The sequence below is a fragment of the Panthera uncia genome, chromosome F2, assembly GCF_023721935.1.
Source record: "Panthera uncia isolate 11264 chromosome F2, Puncia_PCG_1.0, whole genome shotgun sequence".
Taxonomy (NCBI): Eukaryota; Metazoa; Chordata; class Mammalia; order Carnivora; family Felidae; genus Panthera; species Panthera uncia.
In genome coordinates, this window is record NC_064812.1 from 65073210 (window position 1) to 65093189 (window position 19980).

The following is a 19980-nucleotide window of genomic DNA, read 5'->3' on the forward strand; positions in this document are numbered from 1 at the left end:
TCAATAAATAGTGTTGGGAATATAGGACAGCTAAATGCAAAAGAATGAAAGTGGATGACTTTCTTACCCTATACACAAAAATAAACTCAAAATGGATTAAGACCTAAAGGTGAGACCTAAAACCATAAAAGTCCTTGAAGAAAACATAGGCAACAATCTCTCTGACACTGGTCTTATCATCATTTTTCTATATATGCTTCCTGAGGCAAAAAAACAAGAGCAAAACTAAAATACTGGGAATACCCTAAAATAAAAACCTTTTGCACAGCAAAGGAAACCATCAAAAAAACAAGACAACCCACTGAATAGAAGACATTTATAAATGATTCACCCAGTAAGAGACTTACTTTCTGAAATATATAAAGACCTTACACAACACAAAAAGAACAAATAATCTGGTTAAAAAATGAGAAGACATGAACACTTTTCCAAAGAAGACATAAAGGTGACTAACAGACAGATGAAAAGATACTCAACATCACTAATACACAGGGAAATGCAAATCAAAACCTTACACCTGTCAGAATAACTACAATCAAAATAAACACAATAAACAAGTGTTGGTGAACATGTGGAGAAAAAGGAACGCTCATGAACTGTTTGTGGGAATGTAAATTGGTGTAACCACTGTATAAATCAGTATGGAGATTACCCCCAAAATTAAAACTAAATATAACATATGATCCAGTAATTTCATCACTGGTTATTTAACAAACAAAACAAAAATACCAATTTGAAAAGATATATCACCCCTAAACTTATTTCAGTATTATTTACAATAACAAGATACGGAAGCAACCCAGTGTCCATCAATGTATAAAGAAGATACGGTTATATATATATGGAATGGAATATTATTCAGTCATAAAAAATAAGATCTTGTGGGGCACCTGGGTGGCTCAGAGGGTTAAGCTCCGGACTTTAGCTTAGGTCACAATCTCACAGTTTGTGGGTTCAAGCCCCACATCGGGCTCTGCTGACAGCTCAGAACCTGGAGCCTGCTTCAGATTCTATTTCTCCCTCCCTTTCTGCCCCTCCCCCACTCACACTCTGTCTCTCTCTCTCTCAAAAATATATAAACGTTAAAAAAAATTTAAAAACAAATAAATAAATAAGATCTTGCCATTTGCAACATGGATGGACCTACAGAGTATTGTGCTAAGTGAAATAAGTCAGAGAAAAATACCATATGATTTCACTTACATGTGAATCTAAAAAACAAAACAAACAAACAGAAGAAAAAAAGACTCTTAAACACAGCAAATAAACTGGTGGTTGCCAGAGGTGAGATGGATGAGGGTGGTGGGTAAAATAGATAAAAATCCAAATTTCCAGTCAAAAGTAAGTCACAAAGATGAAAAATACAGTATGGGGAATAGTCAGTAATACTACAATAATGTCATATGGTGACTATACTTATCATGGTGAGTAATGTACAAAATTGTTGAATCAATATACTGCATACCTGAAATTAATAGAACACTATGTTATTTATACTTCAATAAAAAATTTCTAAATATTTTCATAACAAACCATAATCAAAGACTTAGTATAGTTGCAATATATTAACTTCTGCCCAATTGTAATAGGGTAACCAATAATTAAAATGGTCATTCACCAAATTACATTTTGTATCCTCTAAGCATCCCTTTGATTTTTTAAATAAAAGTCCACCATTTTTATTCAATTAACACATTTCCCTCTCACACAGACACAAATTCCATGCAAGTTTTTCAATTAATTTTTAGTTATATTATATATATATTTACTGCTATGATTCTGTAAATTATAAGGGAATATAATTTAAAATGGGCAGATGGTTCTCAGGATGTATTATATTTCATTTGTAGACAGTACAGTCATATGTAAGGTTCCAGAAAGGAAACAGTTACTGGGATTCTAAAGAAATCTTTTTTTCTGACAAGACAAAGCTCCTTCACAACAGCATGCTAATAATACTTTAAAATCAATTTAATACACCTAATGACATACCTAAGGAACTCCTGGTCTGTTGACTATTTGGTGGTATGTTTTCTTTGGCCATGGAAATTAATATTTTACTGTTTTCAGAAAGCTTCTCTGATGCCTTTCCCTGAAAGAGACACAATATTTACAAAAGTATGGGAAAATCCACAAAATACACAATGTATCCCAATACTCTTATTAAATGACTTGAAAAACTATACATCACGAAGAAATTTAAGTGTGAGATTTGAGGAATTAACCAAAAGTATTAACACTGTGATAAATTCTAATTAAATCTTAGAATTCATTTATCAACTAATAGTCACTGAGTTCCTGCTACATAGTGTCCCAGGTACTGGAAACATGAATGAAAAAAACATATGAGAATCTCAGCCATCATGGAGCTCAAACTATTCAGGGGACTAACAACAGACATAATAAATCATCAGACTATGTAATATACAAAGAGTAACTGGTAAAGGTTAAGGAAAAATAAAAATAGAGCATGGTATGAAGAGCCATAATGATGCAGGAGGAACTAAAAGACCTCAATGAGCATGATATTTGAACTAAGACTTAAAGATCATGATTTATGTACTATTTAATATTAAAAATTATAATAATGCTGTATTTAAAGCTATATAATAACCATTTTCAAACACTGTAAGGTAGTCCTAAGTGGACAGTGGTTAAAAACCATAGACTTTGGAGCTGGACATATGGTGATGGCAATTCTGAATCTATCACTATGTATAGCTGGACGAATTACTTAACCCCTTTGGGTTTCACCTTCTTGACATTTATTTTGTAAAACAAAAATATTCCACCTACTTAATAGGGGTATTATGATTAAGTGAGATAATAACATGTAAAGTCCTTGATACAACTCCTTGACCACAGCAGCTCTTATGGAAAGAAGGCAAACTAGTATGGTGGTTACGAGAACAGGCCTACAGTCAGGATGTAAGGAATCAAAGCCTACTTCTAACAACTCTATAACCTTAGTCTCATTACTTAACTTTCCCATGCCTTAGTTTACTTTTAGAAAATGACCATAACAACAGTATTTATCTCACAGATTCATGTGAATCATAAATTTAACTTCTTAAGACCAAGCCTCATTCCTGAAAGGAAAAAAACCTGTAACTAAGAATACTCTATCCAGCAAGGCTATCATTCAGAATGGAAGGAAAGATAAAGAGTTTTCCAGACAAGCAAAATTTAAAGGAATTCACTACCACTAAACCAGCCTGATAAGAAATGTTAAAGTGGAAAGGAAAGACCACAGCAGGAAAAGTAAGAAAGGGGAGCACCTGGGTGAATGTGTCAGTTGAGTGTCTGACTCTTGATTTGGGTTCAGGTCATGATCCCAGAGTCGTGGTATCAAGCCCAACTTCAGGGTCCATGCTAAGCATGCACCCTGCTTGAGATTCTCTCTCTTCCCCTCGGTCCCTCCCCACACTTGCATGTGCTCAAATTAAAATTTAAAAGGGGTGCATGGGTGGCTCAGTCAGTTAAGCCTCTGACATCTGCTCAGGTCATGATCACACAGTTCGTTTAGAGCCTGCTTCAGACCCTCTGTCCCTCTCCATCTGCCCCTCCCAGGCTCGTACTCTCTCTCTCAAAACTAAACAAACATTAGAAATAAATAAATAAAATATATAAATAAATAAACATTCAAAGAAAAATTTAAGGGGTGCCTGGGTGGCTCAGTCAGTTAAGCATCCAACCCTTGATCTCGGCTCAGGTCATGAGCTCCAGGTTTATGAGACTGAGCCCCTCATGGGGCTTGGGATTCTCTCTCTCTGCCCCTCTCCCACTGGCACAGGCACACTCTCTTTCTCAAAATAAATAAATAAGCTTAAAAAAATTAAAAAGGAAAGTAGGAAAGGAAAACATTTCACAGGTACATAAACATAGTAAGACAGAATAAATCCTTATAAAACCAATATGGAGGTTAAAATACAAAAGCAGTAAAATCAAATATATCCATAAAACTCAGTCATGGAATTCACAAAACAGAAGAATATAAAGTATGACACCATATACCTAAAACATGGGGGAGGGGGAAGTAAAAATTTAGTGTTTTTATAATGGGTCCAAGCTTAAGTGACCATTAACTTCATATAGACTGCTATATATGCAAGATATATATACACCTAATGGTAATCACACATCAAAACCAGTAATAGATATACAGGAGATAAAGAGAAAGGAATCCAAACATATCACAAGAAAACAGCTGTCAAATCACAAAAGAAGAGAGCAAGAAAAGAAAGGAACAAAGAACTATAAAAATAACCATAACACAAGTAACAAAATGGCAACAAGTACATACCTATCAATAATTACTTTGAATGTAAATGTACTAAACATTCTAATTCAAAAGACACAGGTGACCAAATGGATAAAAAAGCACACAACATATGCTGCCTACAAGAGACTCATTTCAGACCTAAAGACCCATGCAGATTGAAAGTGAAGGGACTGAACATTTATCATGCAAATAGAAGTGAAAAAGAAAGATGGAGTAATGATACTTATATGGGACAAAACAGTCTTTGAAAAACAAAGACTGTAACAAGAGACAAAGAAGGACACTACATAATCATAAAGGGAATAATTCAACAGAAGGTATAACAATTGTAAATATTTCTGTACCCAACATAGGAGGACCCAAATACATAAAGCAGTTATTAACAAAATTATAGTATTATTAGTAGTATTGACAGTAATACTACTAATAGTAGGGGACTTTAACATGAACTTACAACAATAGGTAGATCACCCAGACAGAAAATCAACAAGAAAACAGTGGCTTCATAGGACACATTTAAACAGATGGATCAACAGATATATTCAGAACGTTCCATCCTAAAATAGCAGAATACACATTCATTTCAAGTGCACAGCGAACATGCTCCAGAATAGATCACATATTAGGCAACAAAATAAGACAACAAATTCAAAAAGACTGAGGTCATATCACCCATCTTTTCCAACCACAATGCTTTGAAACTAGAAATCAACCACAAGAAAAAAATCTAGAAAGAACACAAATACATGGAGGTTAAATAACATGCTACTAAACAATGAATGGGTCAGCCAAGAAATCAATGACAAAATCAAAAAGTACATGGAGACAAATGAAAATGAAAACACAACGGACCAAAATCTTTGGGATGCAGCAAAAGCTATTCTAAAAAGAAAGGATTTTAAGCAATACACAGCTACCTCAAGAAGCAAGAACAATCTCAAAAGAACAACTTAACCTTATATCTAAAGGAGACAGAAAAAGAACAAAAACCCAAACCAGTAGAAGAAGGAAATAATAAAGATCAGAGCAGAAATAAACAAAATAGAAACTAAAAAAAACCACACCAACAAACAAAACAAACAACAGAACAGATCAATGAGACCAGGAACTGGTGGCTCTTCGTAAAAATCAACAAAACATGGTAAACCTTTAGCCAGACTCACCAAAAAAAAAAAAAAAAAAAAAAGGCTCAAATAAACAAAATCAGAAATGAAATAGATAACACCACAGAAATACAGATGATTATAAGAAAATATGAAAAGTTATATGCCTACAAATTGGACAACCTAGAAGAAATGGATAAATTCCCAGAAACATATAGTGTTCCCAATCTGAATCAGGAAGACAGAGAAAATCTACACAGATCAATGAAATTGAATCAGTAATCAAAAAACTGCCACTAAACAAAAGTCCAGGACCAGACAGCTTCACAGGTGAATTCTACCATTTTAAAGAAGAGTTAATACCTACTCTTCTTAAACTACTCTAAAAAATAGAAGAGGGAGAAAAGCTTCCAAATTCATTCTGTGAGGCCAGTATTACCCTGATGTCAAAGTCAGACAAAGACCATACCAAAAAAAAAAAAAAAGGAACTACCAGCCCCTATCTCTGATGAACATAGATACAAATAACCTTAACAAAATATTAACATACGAAATCCAACAATACACTAAAAAAAAAATCATTCACCAAGATCACGTGAGCTTTATTCCTGGGATGCAAGGGTGGTTCAACATTCACCAATCAACACAATAATCAACAACAGAAAGGTTAAAACCATATTATTTCAATACATGCAGAAAAAGCATTTGACAAAGTATAACATCCATTCATGCTAAAAACTCTCACCAAAGTAGGTTTAGAGGGAACATACCTCAACATAACGAAGGCCGTATGTGAAAAACCCATAGCTAAAGTCATTAACAGGAAAAATTTGAGAGCTTTTCCCCTAATATCAAGACCAAAACATGGATGTCCATTCTCACTTTTATTCAACATAATACTGGAAGTCCTAGCCACAGCAATCAGATAAGTAAAAGAAATCAAAAGCATCCAAATTGGTAAGGAAGTAAAACTATTTGCAGATGACATGATACTCTATATAGAAAACCCTAAAGACTCCACCAAAAAACTACTAAAACTGATAAATGAATTCTGTAAGGTTGCAGGATTAAAAAAAAAAAAAACCCAATATACAGAAGTATGTTGCATCCCTATACACTAATAATGAAGCAAAACTCAAGAAAACAGTCCCCTTTACAAAAGCAACACAAAAATAACAAAATACCCAGGAATAAACTTAACCAAGGAGGTGAAAGACCTGTACTCTAAAAACTATAAAATACTGATGAAAGAAATTAAGGACAACAAAAAAAATGGGAAAATATTCCACACTCACTGATTGGAAGAATATTGTTAAAATGTCCATACAACCCAAAGCAATCTACAGATTTAATGCAATTTCTATCAAAACAGCAACAGTATTTTTCACAGAAATAGAACAAATAATCCTAAAATTTGCATGGAACCACAAGAGACCCAAAGCAGCCAAAGTAATCTTCAAAAAGAAGAAAACTAGAAATACCACAATCCCAGATTTCAACATATACTACAAAGCTGTAGCATCAAAACAGTATGGTAGTGGTACAAAAATAAACACACAGATCAACAGAACAGAATAGAGCCCAGAAATAAACTCACGCATATACAGTCAATTAACCTGCAACAGTAGCAACAAGAATATACAATGGGAAAAAGACAAACTCTTCAACAGATGGTGTTAGGAAAACCAGTCGGTAACCTGTAGAAGAATGAAACTGGATGGTCTTCTTATACCACACACAAAAATAAACTCAAAATGGATTAAGACCTAAATGTGAGGCCTGAAACCATAAAACCCCTAGAAGAAAACACAGGCAATAAGCTCACTGACACTGACATTAGCATCATTTTTCTAGATATGTGTCCTTTAGCAAGGGAAACAAAAGCAAAATTTAACTAATGAAACAACACCAAAATAATGAGCTTCTGCACAGTAAAGGAAACCATCAATGAAACAAAAAGACCACCCACCAAATGGGAGAAGGTAATTGCAAACGATACATCCTAGAAGAGGTTAATATCCAAAATATAAAAAGAACTTCTACCACACCACCAAAAAAGAAAAAAAAAAATTCAATTTAAAAATGGGTAAAGGACTAGATACACATTTTTCCAAAGACATACAGATGGCCAACAGACACACAAAAAGATGCTCAGTATCACTAATCATCAGGGAAATGCAAATCAAAACCACGGTGAGATAACACCTTGCACCTATCAGAATGGCTACAATCAAAAATAGAAGAAATAAGCGTTGGTGAGACTGGAGAAAAGGGAACCCTCATGTTCTGTTGGTGGAAATGCAAACTGGTACAGCCACTGAAAATAGCATGGAGGTTCCTATATTTCCACTACTGGGTATTTACCCAAAGAAAATGAAAACATTAATTCAAAAGGATATATGCACCCCTGTACTTATTGCAGTATTATTTACAATAGCAAGATATGGAAGCAACCCAAGCATCTATCCGTAGATGAACAGATAAAGATATATACACACATACAAATATACATACATATATACACACAATGGTGTATAAATGGTGTATGTATCAGCCATAAAAAAGAATGAACTGTCACCATTTGCAACAACATAGATGAATCTAGAGGGTATTATACCAAGTGAAATAAGTCAAAGAAAGACAAATACCATAGGATTTCACTCATATGTGGAATTTAAGAAACAAAACAAATAAAGAAGAGAAACAAAAAAACAGGTTCTTAAATATAGAGAACTGGTGGTTGCCAGAGGGGAAATGGGTGGGGGTGAAGAACATTAAGAGCACACCTAGAGTGATGAGCACAGAGTGATGTACAGAACTGTTAAATCACTATATTGTACACCAGAAACTAATATAAAACTGTATTTTAATTATACTAGAATTTTTAAAATCAAGAGAATAAAATACAATAAAACTAAGCCTCTTCTACACATAGCATACAATAAATGTTAGCTATGTAAGTAACATTCCTCGATAATTAAAGTGTCAATGTTATTTATCATCTCAACCAGATGCCCATACCTTTGCCCAAGATAAATGCTAAACCAGATGAGACAAGGGGTAACAGGTAACCCAGGACTGTCTTGGGCATACCAATATATATGGTTACTATGATTTCAGTGCACTATATGATAGATTAATCTATATCCTGTATCTTATTAGTACACTGAACTCACAAAAGAAGGTGGCACATCTGTCCAGATGAGTGCTATGGAAGAGTTTAAAATAATATCTAGCACAGTCTCAGTATTTACTGAGTGGATCAACCATTATTTCACCAAAACTAGGAAAACTTTAAGAAAGCTTTTTCAAGTACTATTTTCAAGAACACTCAAAAAAATTTCTAATTTGAAAAGCAAAGATATCAAAATAAACTATTATAATAAATTCACTTCTCAATTAAAAAAAGAAATTTAATGGGGCGCCTGGGTGGCTCAGTCAGTTAAGCCACCGACTTCGGCTCAGGTCATGATCTCACGGTCCGTGAGTTCAAGCCCCGCGTCAGGCTCTGCGCTGACAGCTCAGAGCCTGGAGCTGTTTCAGATTCTGTGTCTCCCTCTCTCTGACCCTCCCCCATTCATGCTCTGTCTCTCTCTGTCTCAAAAATAAATAAACGTTAAAAAAAAAAATTTTTTTTTAAAAGAAATTTAAGATCCTGATTTACTTAAAAGATACTTTTCATGTAGAATATGAAAACTTGTTTTTATAATATCCTGAAAGTTCCCTGTACTAAAAGTAGTCTCCTTATTTTATGAAGCACAGCAATTATCAATTAAAACCCTAATAAGAGAAAACAAACTGTGAGATACAAAACACCACAACAGAAAAGAAAAACTGCATTCAAAATCAATGCAATCTTGTCCAGAGTCAGGCTCTCAGACTCAGAATGACAGGACCCAAACTAAAGTATGAAACAGAAGATTCTCACTCATAAAAGAGAATTTTTTACATTTACACAAGACTAATCTTCAGAGACAATTTTAATGAAACATCTTGTAAGAAAACTAAGTTTACCTTCATTTCCATGTAAGGTGGATCACTTTCCAATTCTGCTTTGTCTTTGGCCAGTTTGGCTTTTCGCTCTTCAATAAATTCATCCAAATTATCAGCCATTTTGAAGATACTAAAAAAACAAACCGAAAAAAAACTTACATGAACACAGCCATACCACAATATTTTTAGGCTAATTAACAACATGGAGGCTTAACCCACATTTAATATTCAATTTCACTTACCAAATTCAGTAATCCAAATAAGCTTGACCAAAACATGTCTGCCTGCTTCTCTCCCAAACCCACCCCAAAAACCAATGACATATATCAGAAAATTCTGAATACACACAACCACCATCATTTCTCTCTCACACACACATACACTGATCCAGGAGTCAAAGCACCTTTTTTCAGCTTTTTTAAAACTATTCACAGGTAATTTCAAGTTAAGAAAAAACTTACAAATAAGAACAGCACGAAGAACACCCAACCTTTTTTTTATTTTTTAATTTACATCCAAATTCATTAGCATATGGTATAATCATGATTTCAGGAATAGATTCCAGTGATCCATCCCCTAAGTATAACACCCAGTGTTCATCACAACAAATGACTTCCTTAATGCCCCTTACCCATTTAACCAATCCCCCTGCCACAACCCTCCAGCAACCCTGTTTGTTCTCTGTATTCAAGAGTCTCTTAAGTTGTGTTCCCCTTCCTTGTTTTTATATTATTTTTGCTTCCCTTCCCTTATGTTTATGTTTTGTATCAAAGTCCTCATATGAGTGAAGTCATGATACTTGTCTTTCTCCAATTTCACTTAGCATAATACCCTCTAGTTCCATCCACAGAGTTGCAAAAGGCAAGATTTCATTCTTTTTGATTGCCACATAATACTCCATTGTATATATACACCACTTCCTCTTTATCCATTCATCCATCAACGGACATTTGGGCTCTTTCCATACTTTGCTATTGTCAACAGCTCTGCTATAAACATTGGGACACATGTACCCCTTCAAAACAGCATACCTGTAGCCCTTGGATAAATACCTAGTAGCGCAATTGCTAGGTCATAGGGTAGTTCTAGTTTTAATTTTTTGAGGAACCTCCATACATTTTCCAGAGTGGCTCACCAGTTTGCATTCCCACCAACAATGCAAAAGAGATCCTTTTTCTCCACACCCTCGCCAACATCTGTTGTTGCCTGAGTTGTTAATGTTAGCCATTCTGACAGGCCTGAGGTGGTATCTCATTGTGGTTTTGATTTGTATTTCCCTCAGGATGAGTGATGTTGAGCATTTTTTCATGTGTCAGTTGGCCATCTGGATGTCTTCTTTAGAGAAGTGTCTATTTATGTCTTTTGCCCATTTCTTCACTGGATTATTTGTTTTTTGGGTGTTGAGTTTGAGAAGTTCTTCATAGATTTTGGATACTAACCCTTTACCTGACATGTCACTTGCAAGTATCTTCTCCCATCCTATCAGTTGCCTTTTTGTTTTGCTGATTGTTTCCTGCACTGTGCAGAAGCTTTTTATTTTGATGAGGTCCCAATAGTTCATTTTTGCTTGTTTCCCTTGCGTCCGGAAACGTGTCAAGTAAGAAGTTGCTGCAACCAAGGTCAAAGAGGTTTTTGCCTGCTTTCTCCTTGAAGATTTTGATGGCTTCCTGTCTTAAGTTTAGGTCTTTCATTCATTTTAAGTTTATTTTGCGTATGGTGTAAGAAAGCGGACCAGGTTCACTCTTCTGCATGTTTTCCCAGCACCATTTGAAGAGACTGTCTTTATTCCATTGGATATTCTTTCCTGCTTTGTCAAAGATTAGTTGGCCACACGTCTGGGGGTCTATTTCTGGGTTCTTTATTCTGTTCCATTGATCTAAGTGTTTTTGTGCCAGTACCCACTGTCTTGATTACAGCTTTGTAATACAGCTTGAAGTCTGGGATTGTGATGCCTCCAGCTTTGATCTTTTTCAGGATTGATTGGGCTATTCAGTATCTTTTCTGGTTCCATGTATTTTAGGATTGTTTGTTCTAGCTCTGTGAAGAAGGATGGTGTTATTTTGATAGGTACTGCAATGAATATGTAGATTGCTTGGGTAGTAGCAACATTTTAACAATATTTGTTCTTCCTATCCAGGAGCATAGAATATTTTTCCACTTTTTTGTGTCTTCTTCAATTTCTTTCATAACCTTTCTATAGTTTTCAGTGTATCAACTTTTCACCTCTTCGGTTAGATTTATTCCTATATATTTTATGGGTTTTGGTGCAATTGTAAGTGAGATCATTCCTTGATTTCTCTCTATTGCATCATTATTGGTGTATAGGAATACAACCAATTTCTGTGCGTTGATTTTATATCCTGCAACTTAGCTGAATTCATGGATCACTTCTAGCAGTTTTTTGGTGGAATCTTTTGGGTTTTCCATATATAGTATCATGTCAACTGGGAATAGTGAAAGTTTGCCCTCCTCCTGGCTGATTTGGATGCCTCTTATTTCTTTGTATTGTCTGATTGCTGAGACTAAGACTTCCAATACTATGTTGAATAACAATGGTGAGAGTGGACATCCCTGTCGTGTTCCTGACCTTAGGGGGAAAGCTGTTTTTGCCCATCGAATGATATTAGCAGTGGGTCTTTCATACATGGCTTTTACGATCTTGAGATATGATCCTTCTATCCCTACTTTCCTGAGGCTTTTTATCAAGCAAGGATGCTGTATTTTGTCAAATGCTTTCTCTGCATCTACTGAGAGGATCACGTGGTTCTTATCCTTTCTTTTATTGATGTGATGTATCACATTGATTGTTTTGTGAATATAGAACCAGCCCTGTATCCAAGGTATAAATCCCACTTGGTCATGATGAATAACTCTTTTAACATATTGTTGGATCCAGCTGGCTAGTATCTTGTTGACGATTTTTGCATCCATGTTCATCAAGGAAGTTGGTCTGTAGTTCTCCTTTTTAGTGGGGTCTTTGTCTGGTTTTGGAATCAAGGTAATGCTGGCCTCGTAGAATGAGTTTGAAAGTTTTCCTTCCATACCTATTTTTTGGAACAGATTCAAAAGAATAGGTGTTAACTCTTCTTCAAATGTTAAATGTTTAAATCTTTCCCTGGAAAGCCATCCAGCTCTGGACTCGTTTTTTGGGAGATTTTTGATTACTAATTCGATTTCTTTACCAGTTATAGGTCTGTTCAAATTGTCTATTTCTTCTTGTTTCAATTTTGGTACTTTATATGTTTCTAGGAATTTGTCCATTTCTCCAGACTGCCCAATTTATTGGTGTATAACTGCACATAATATTCTCTTATTATTGTTTGTAGTTCTACAGTGTTGGTTGTGATCTCTCCTTTCATTCATGGTTTTATTTATTTGAGTTCTTTCCTTTTTCTTTTTGATCAAACTGGCTACGGGTTTGTCAATTTTGTTAATTATTTCAAAGAACGAGCTCCTGGTTTCAATGATCTATCTGTTCTACTAGGGCTTTTTGGTTTTGATAGCATTGATTTCTGCTCTAATCTTTATTATTTCCTGTCTTCTACTGGTTTGGGGTTTTATTTGCTGTTTTTTCCAGCTCTTTAAGGTGTAAGGTTAGGTTGTGTATCTGAGACCTTTCTTCCTTCTTTAGGAAGGCCTCTATTGCTATATACTTCCCTCTTATGACTGCCTTTGCTGGATCCCAGAGATTTTGGGCTGTGGTGTTATCATTTTCATTGGCTGCCATGTACCTTTTAATTTCCTCTTTATCTTCTTGATTAGCCCATTCATTCTTTAGTAGGATGTTCTTTAGTCTCCAAGGATTCAGTCTTTCCAATTTTTTTCTTGTGGTTGATTTCGAATTTCATAGTATTGTGGTCTAAAAATACGCATGGTATGATCTTGATCTTTTTGTACTTACTTAGGGCTGATTTGTGTCCCAGTATGTGATCTATTCTTGAGATGTTCCATGTGCACTCGAGAACAATGTGTATTCTGCTGCTTTAGGATGAAAAGTTCTCAATGTATCTGTTAAGTCCATCTTGTCCAGTGTGTCATTCAAAGCCATTGTTTCCTTGTTGATTTTCTACTTACATGATCTGTCCGTTGCTGTAAGTGGGATATTGAAGTCCCCTACTATTATGGTATTATTATCAATGAGTTTCTGTATGTTTGTGATTAACTGATTTATATATTTAGGTGCTACTACATTTAGAGCATAAATATTTACAACTGTTAGATGTTCTTGGTGAATAGACCCCTTAATTATGATATAATGCCCTTCTTCATCTCTTGTTAGTCTTTATTTTAAAATCTAGATTGTCTGATATAAGTATGGCTACTCTGGCTTTCTTTTGGCAGCCATCAGCATGATAGATGTTTCTCCATCCCTGTTCTTTCACCCCACAGGTGTCTTTAAATCTAAAATGGGTCTGAGCAGCATATACATGAATCTTGTTTTCTTATCTGTTACCCTATATCTTTTGATTGGAGCACTTAGTCCAGACATTTAGAGTACTGAAAGATGTGAATTTATTGCCATTATGTTGCCTGTAGAGTTGGGAGTTTCTGGTGGTCTTCTCCGGTCCTTTCTAGTCTTTGTTGCATTTGGTCTGTTTTGTTATTTTTCAACTTTTCTCCCTTCAGAGAGTCCCCCTTAAAATTTCTTGCAGGGCTGGTATAGTCGTCACGAACTCCTTTAGTTTTTGTTTGGGAATCTTTTTCTATTTTGAATGACAGCCTTGCTGGATAAAGAATTCTTGGCTGCACAGTTTTTCCAATTCTGCACATTGAATATATCCTGCCACTCCATTCTGGCCTAACACGTTTCTGTGGATAAGTCTGCTGTGAACCTGATCCGTCTTCCCTTGTAGGTTAAGGACTTTTTTCCCCTTGCTGTTTTCATGATTCTTTCCTTGAGTATTTTGTGAATTTGACCATGATGCCTTGTTGATGGTCGGTTTTTGTTGAATCTGATGAGAGTTCTCTGTGCTTCCTGGATTTTGATATCTGTCTTTCTCCATAGTAGTTAAGTTTTCTACAATGACTTGCTCACATAACCCTTCTACCCCTTTTTCTCTCTCTTCATCTTCTGGGACCCCTATGATTTGAATGTTATTCCTTTTTAATGAGTCACTGAGTTCTCTAATTCTTATATTGTGCTCTTTTGCCTTAGTTTCCCTCTTTTTTTTTTTTCCACTTCATTATTCTCCATAAGTTTGTTCTCTGTATCACTGATTAGTTGCTCTGCTTCATCCATCATTGCTGTCATGGCATCCATTCGAGATTGTATCTCAGTTGTAGCATTTTAAATTTCATCCTGACTAGATTTTACTTCTTTTATCTCTGCAGAAAGGGATTCTATGCTTTTTTCAACCCCAGCTAGTATTCTTATTATGAGATTCTAAATTATGGTTCAGACATCTTGCTTGTATCTGTGTTAAGTCCCTGGCTGTCATTTCTTCCTGCTCTTTCTTTTGGGGTGAGTTCCTTCATCATCATTTTGAAGGAAGAAAAGGAATTAATAAAGTAAAAAGTAGTACATAATGTGAAATTCATTCTATTATTTACTTCCAAAAAGAACACTGATTATAAAATATGGTTTTAGCAAAATACATTCCAAACCAACAAAAGTTTATATAGTTAAGCCATTTTTAATTTGCTAATTGTGACAAAAGTTTTTTTGTAGTAAAAATTTAAAACAGCTCAACAGCAAACAGTAATTTTCATGTTTAAAAAAAGATCACTTCTGGGGTGCCTGGGTGACTCAGTCGGTTATGAATCCAACTTCAGGGGCACCCGGGTGGCTCAGTTGGTTGGGCATCCAACTTTGGCTCAGGTCATGATCTCACGGCTCATGAGTTCGAGCCCCACATCAGACTCTGTGCTGACAGCTCGGAGCCTGGAGCCTGCTTCATGTTCTAGGTCTCCCTCTCTCTCTGCCCCTCCCCCACTCATGCTGTCTCTGTCTCTCAAAAATAAACATTAAAAAATTAAAAAATAAAAATAAAAAGAATCCGACTTCAGCTCAGGTCATGATCTCATAGTTCATGGGTTTAAGCTCCACATCAGGCTCTCTGCTGACAGCACAGGGCCTGCTTTGGATTCTCTCTCTCCCTCTCTTCCCCTCCCCCACTCATATTCTCTCTCTCTCTCTCTTTCTCTCTCCCCCTCCTTCAAAAAAAAAAAAAAAACATTAAAAACAAAAAGCACTTCTTAAAATCCCCTAATTTCCCTAAATATTTTATGTCTAATAGAAATAAAAGATGATGGGATAATATTTACTTTGAAGCAGAATTTTATACAAAATTTAAGCAGAAATGTCATTATCCAAAAAAACACAAAGGTAACCTGAGTAATCTAAGGTCTCCACATAATACTATTTACAATTATCACTCGAGTACATAAATAAATTTCCCTTTAGTATAATATTTTACCATCCATTACAAATTCTAGAATTGATTTTATGTAACCATAGTAATATTTTTTAACAATGGTTGTGTGTATAACACATAACTAAAGCACCAGATTACATATATGTTTAATCATTTATTTTGTTCCACTATCTGATTAAAATACAGTATCTTTAATATTAAATTGAAAAGCCAAGGCAAGCTTTCTCCTGCAAATGCCCTCCAAATACCACCAGGAACATTTTTGTGGTTAAACTCATTGGGTTATTATTACTCATTGCATCAAGGGATGCATCCTAGATATCCACCATGAGGAACTCTGGAGTATCTAAATATAAAGGTGTTAGAAGAGACTAACAGGATTTGCAACTCTTAGGTGATTTGTGAGCAGAGCTTTGCTCAGGAATGAAGCCCGTCAGAAAGTGAGGGTAATTCTATGATTGGACATCTTAACAAATCTTATCTAAAACTGTAACTGGTTAAGAGCCAGCAGTCACTTATCAGCTGGGAGAGGGGATGCTTGGTCTTTTGTGGCTTGGACAACATTCATGTTTTATCTATATTTGGACAGGATTATGGAGTGGTATTTTTATTCTCTTCATCTATCACAGACACAGAACAGCTTTGTCAAATGTTGATGTTCTGTGCAATTGTTTCTCTTCAATGGAAGAACACTAAGCCTAAGCAGTAGTGCCAGGCCAGTTCCTAGCAACACCAAGGCCTTGGTGATAGATAGTACAGCCCAGCTTCCAGCTGTCATGGCCCATCTTTTCTTTTTCACTCCTTCAACATGACAACTTACATAAAACATATTTCAACTACAAAATTACTCAAGAATTATAGTGAATCACATAGACTGAGTTGATGGGCACAGCCTAAGTACAAAATAGATTATTTATCATTTAAAAATTAAATTACACAGGTACCTGGGTGGCTTATTCGATTTAAGCATCTGACTCTTGGTTTCAGCTCATGATCTCACAGTTTGTGGGATCAAGCCCCAAGTCTGTCTCTGCACTGACTTGGGATTCTCTCCCTCCTCTCTCTCTTCCCCTACCCCACTTGAGCACACATGCTCTCTCTCAAAATAAATAAATCAACATTTAAAAAATAATAAAAATAAAGATTAACTTATAAGAAAAATCAGCTGAAAGAAGAAATCTTAAGAGGATTTTTATCTTCCTTCACCCTACAATGTAAAATCACTCACAACTTTTAAGATATTACCAAGTTGTTTCCCCCCACCCCAGTAGCTACATACATAGTATGTAGATGATAAACAGTTTTTAAGAAAACAGTTTAACTGAAAGACCTGGATTTGAAACCCAATTCCCTCACCAATTAACTCTATCTGATCAACTCAATATGTTCCTTAACCTCCCTTCTGCTTTCCTCATCTGTAGGGTAGACATATCTACTCCAGAGCTGTTATGAAGAAAAAACAAAATGATGCATATAAAATGTGTGGCCACACCTGGCACTGAAAAAAATCAATAGATCATAGCTGTTTTATTGTTATTATATTTTCATAGTTTTGATATACATCAGTAATCATCTTTTTAAAGAAAGTCTCCAAAGTACACTGGATTTTAAATCACCAGTAACTGATACTTGATTATCATAATCCAAATCAACATTTCTAAACCTTTTTTAAAATTTTTTTTAAATGTTTATTTTTGAGAGAGAGAGAGAGAGCAAGCTACTTCTGCTATCTCTGCACTGACAGAAGAGAGCCTGATGTGGGGCTTGAACTCACAAACTGTGAGATCATGACCTGAACTGAAGCCAGATGCTTAACCAACTGAGCCACTCAGGCACCCCAACATATTTAAACCTTAAACTTAGACCCTTTACATTTATCATATAGATAGAAATATAAGACTAGAACATGCACTCATTGTGCTAGGCCTTGGTGAATCTAAAAAACACAGAGGACCCAGAACTGAGTATACCCAATTCTTTCTCCCAATTTCTTCAATCACAAAGAGAGCAGCAAATGTTCACATCCTTTATCCTCTTGAGTGAAGTGTAAATTTCCTCCCCACTATAGAAGCATAAGGAACAGAAAATAACCTCCCTCCTATAGGAGGACATTGTTCTAGATGCTAGAGGAATGGAAAGTGTAAGATACGGACCCTCCCCTCAAATTTGAACAAGATAATGCCCCCTGTCACATGGCTCCATCTGGCCAGACTGATGGGAGATACCCATAAGACAGTCAGCAGCAATATGAAGAAAACAATTTGAGTATGTCTGGAATTCAGAATAGAGTTCAAGATGGGGGCAGGGATGACTTGGCAGGTCTTAAAATGATCATTAAAGCTATAGGATCATTAAAGCCATTTCAAAATGGCTGCTTTGAAAAAGAGACCCTAGAGAAGAACAGGGCTGAGGACAAAAGAGCAGAGATTGATAACATATGTGTGTCCTTTCACAGGGAGGAGCCTGTGAAAGAGTTTTAGAAGAAAGACGAGGGATGAGGTGAACCCGGACAATGTTTCTCATTTCCCATCCATTCAGAGATTTTCCCACCAAATGAAAGGTGCTTAATCTTTTTCTCCTGGCAGATGACATCCACATGAGCAACTTGCTTCCATGGGCACACACAGATTTTGACAAATCCCCCTAAAAGTTGCTAACAAGTAACTTGTGGGAGAAAGGAAGGTTGAGGGTTAGGATACAGATAAAGTAAATATATAAGCACACTATTAAGTCCTTTAGCAACTTACATCATTAATGGTGACTAAGGACCGCAACATAAGTTAGATGGTCTTTGGGTTATACAAAATTTCCAGAATACTTGCTCAAACACCTCTGTCTCCCACTCAATATAGAATGGGAATGCAAGTGAGAATGTTAGAAGAATAATCTGCAATCTGCTCACAGTTTGTAATAAATAAATCACATTTATCTGAAAACTGCATTTGAGAAAAATTGTATTAAACCATCCCGTTCCAATTTATCCTATTTAAAACCACCTGCTCCCTTTCAGAAGGTCACCCGTACTGAAGGAGACCTAAACTTTCATACCTGGGGAGCACTTCAGCAGCTATTTAACCACCACACAGTGTCCTCCTAGTGAGAAGAAACATGCAGAAAAGAAAGCACCATCTTAAGGATTTCTGTGAGATTCATTCTTGCTTGTCAACATGACATGCCATTCTTTCATATAAAACAGAACCTCTCTGAGGATAAAATTGGCTTTTTACAAACCCAAATTGGTTGCTGTTAGGTTCTAGTATTTTCTGAGGTGTTTGGAAACTGCTGGTTTGCTTCCCGGTAAACTTCTTAATCCTATACTCTTGAGAATCAACCTCTCTCAAGAAATAAGTCCCAATGCTAACATTTACTGAAAGCTGGATCAAAAGCCCAGATAACAATCCTAAACGAAGGCAATTAGAAGAGACCCAAGCTCACGGAGGCAGACGAAAACAGGAAAATAACAAGACCGACTTCACAGGGCTGTGATTAAATAAATTTTACTTGCAAAACAAAACACTGAGAACCGCGCCAAGAACATAAGTACTCAATAAACGTTAACCATCAACCAGCACCAAGTAAAGGAAAGGTGCTCCGGGAAGCTTAGCCCAGCAGCGGAGAGCCGGCTGCTGGGAAGACACGCGGGAGATGTGGGTGGCGGCCACATTAGAAAGCGTCAACGCGTCGTCAAGCAACCGGGTCTCCACAGCACCCACGGCGGCGGCAGTTGAGGGGCCCCCAGAGTCCAGACCGCGTAACCAAGACACCGCGCCCGACCCCCGCCCACAGGGTACCCGTGTCCCCAGGAACCAAGCACCGCCCCCAGCCTACTGCTGTGAGACCGACACCAGGATCTTGTACCTCCGCCACCGTCTCCAGCCCTGAAGCCGCGAGACCCCGACCTCTACCCAGTAATTCAGGCCCCGCCCCTAGCCCAGCGGCCGCGAGACCTCACCCCGCAAAGAACCCGGCACTCCCAAACGCAGCAACTCCAGCTCCGCGGCCAGCGTGGCCGCCGCGAGACCTCCACCGCCCCCCCGCTAGAGCCCCTGCCCCCGCCCAGGGACACCACTTCCCCCATCCCCCGACCACACCCCGCCAGGCCCGCTCTCCACCCACGGCTGACTAACGCTTACTCAGGAGAGCGGGCTCGCGTCCGGGAAGACGCACAGCGCCCTAGAGAGGCTCTCTGCGGGCCAAAGAGGCGGCGGCAGCTGCCGGGCACGGGAAC

The 19980-nt window shown here is 36.8% G+C and overlaps 1 protein-coding gene across 15 annotated transcripts in view; it reads right to left on the reverse strand.

Annotated features, from left to right (window-relative positions):
• Nucleotides 1–19968, reverse strand: part of CSPP1 (centrosome and spindle pole associated protein 1) — a 154401-nt gene extending 134433 nt beyond the window's left edge. For 4 of the 15 annotated variants that reach the window (XR_007458598.1, XM_049633650.1, XM_049633644.1 and 1 more), the window contains exons 1-2: nt 9400–15481; nt 1993–2092 (exon numbers count right to left, since the gene is read on the reverse strand). Coding sequence is in view for 13 of the 15 variants with exons in the window: in XM_049633650.1 (XP_049489607.1) it covers nt 1993–2092; nt 9400–9582 (283 nt within the window). In the remaining 2 variants the exon portion in view is untranslated. Of the gene's footprint in view, nt 1–1992; nt 2093–9399; nt 15485–19885 lie in introns of those variants that run through there. The other 11 variants (XM_049633653.1, XM_049633652.1, XM_049633648.1 and 8 more) reach the window with 7 other exon arrangements.
• Between the last annotated feature and the right edge of the window lie 12 nt (nt 19969–19980).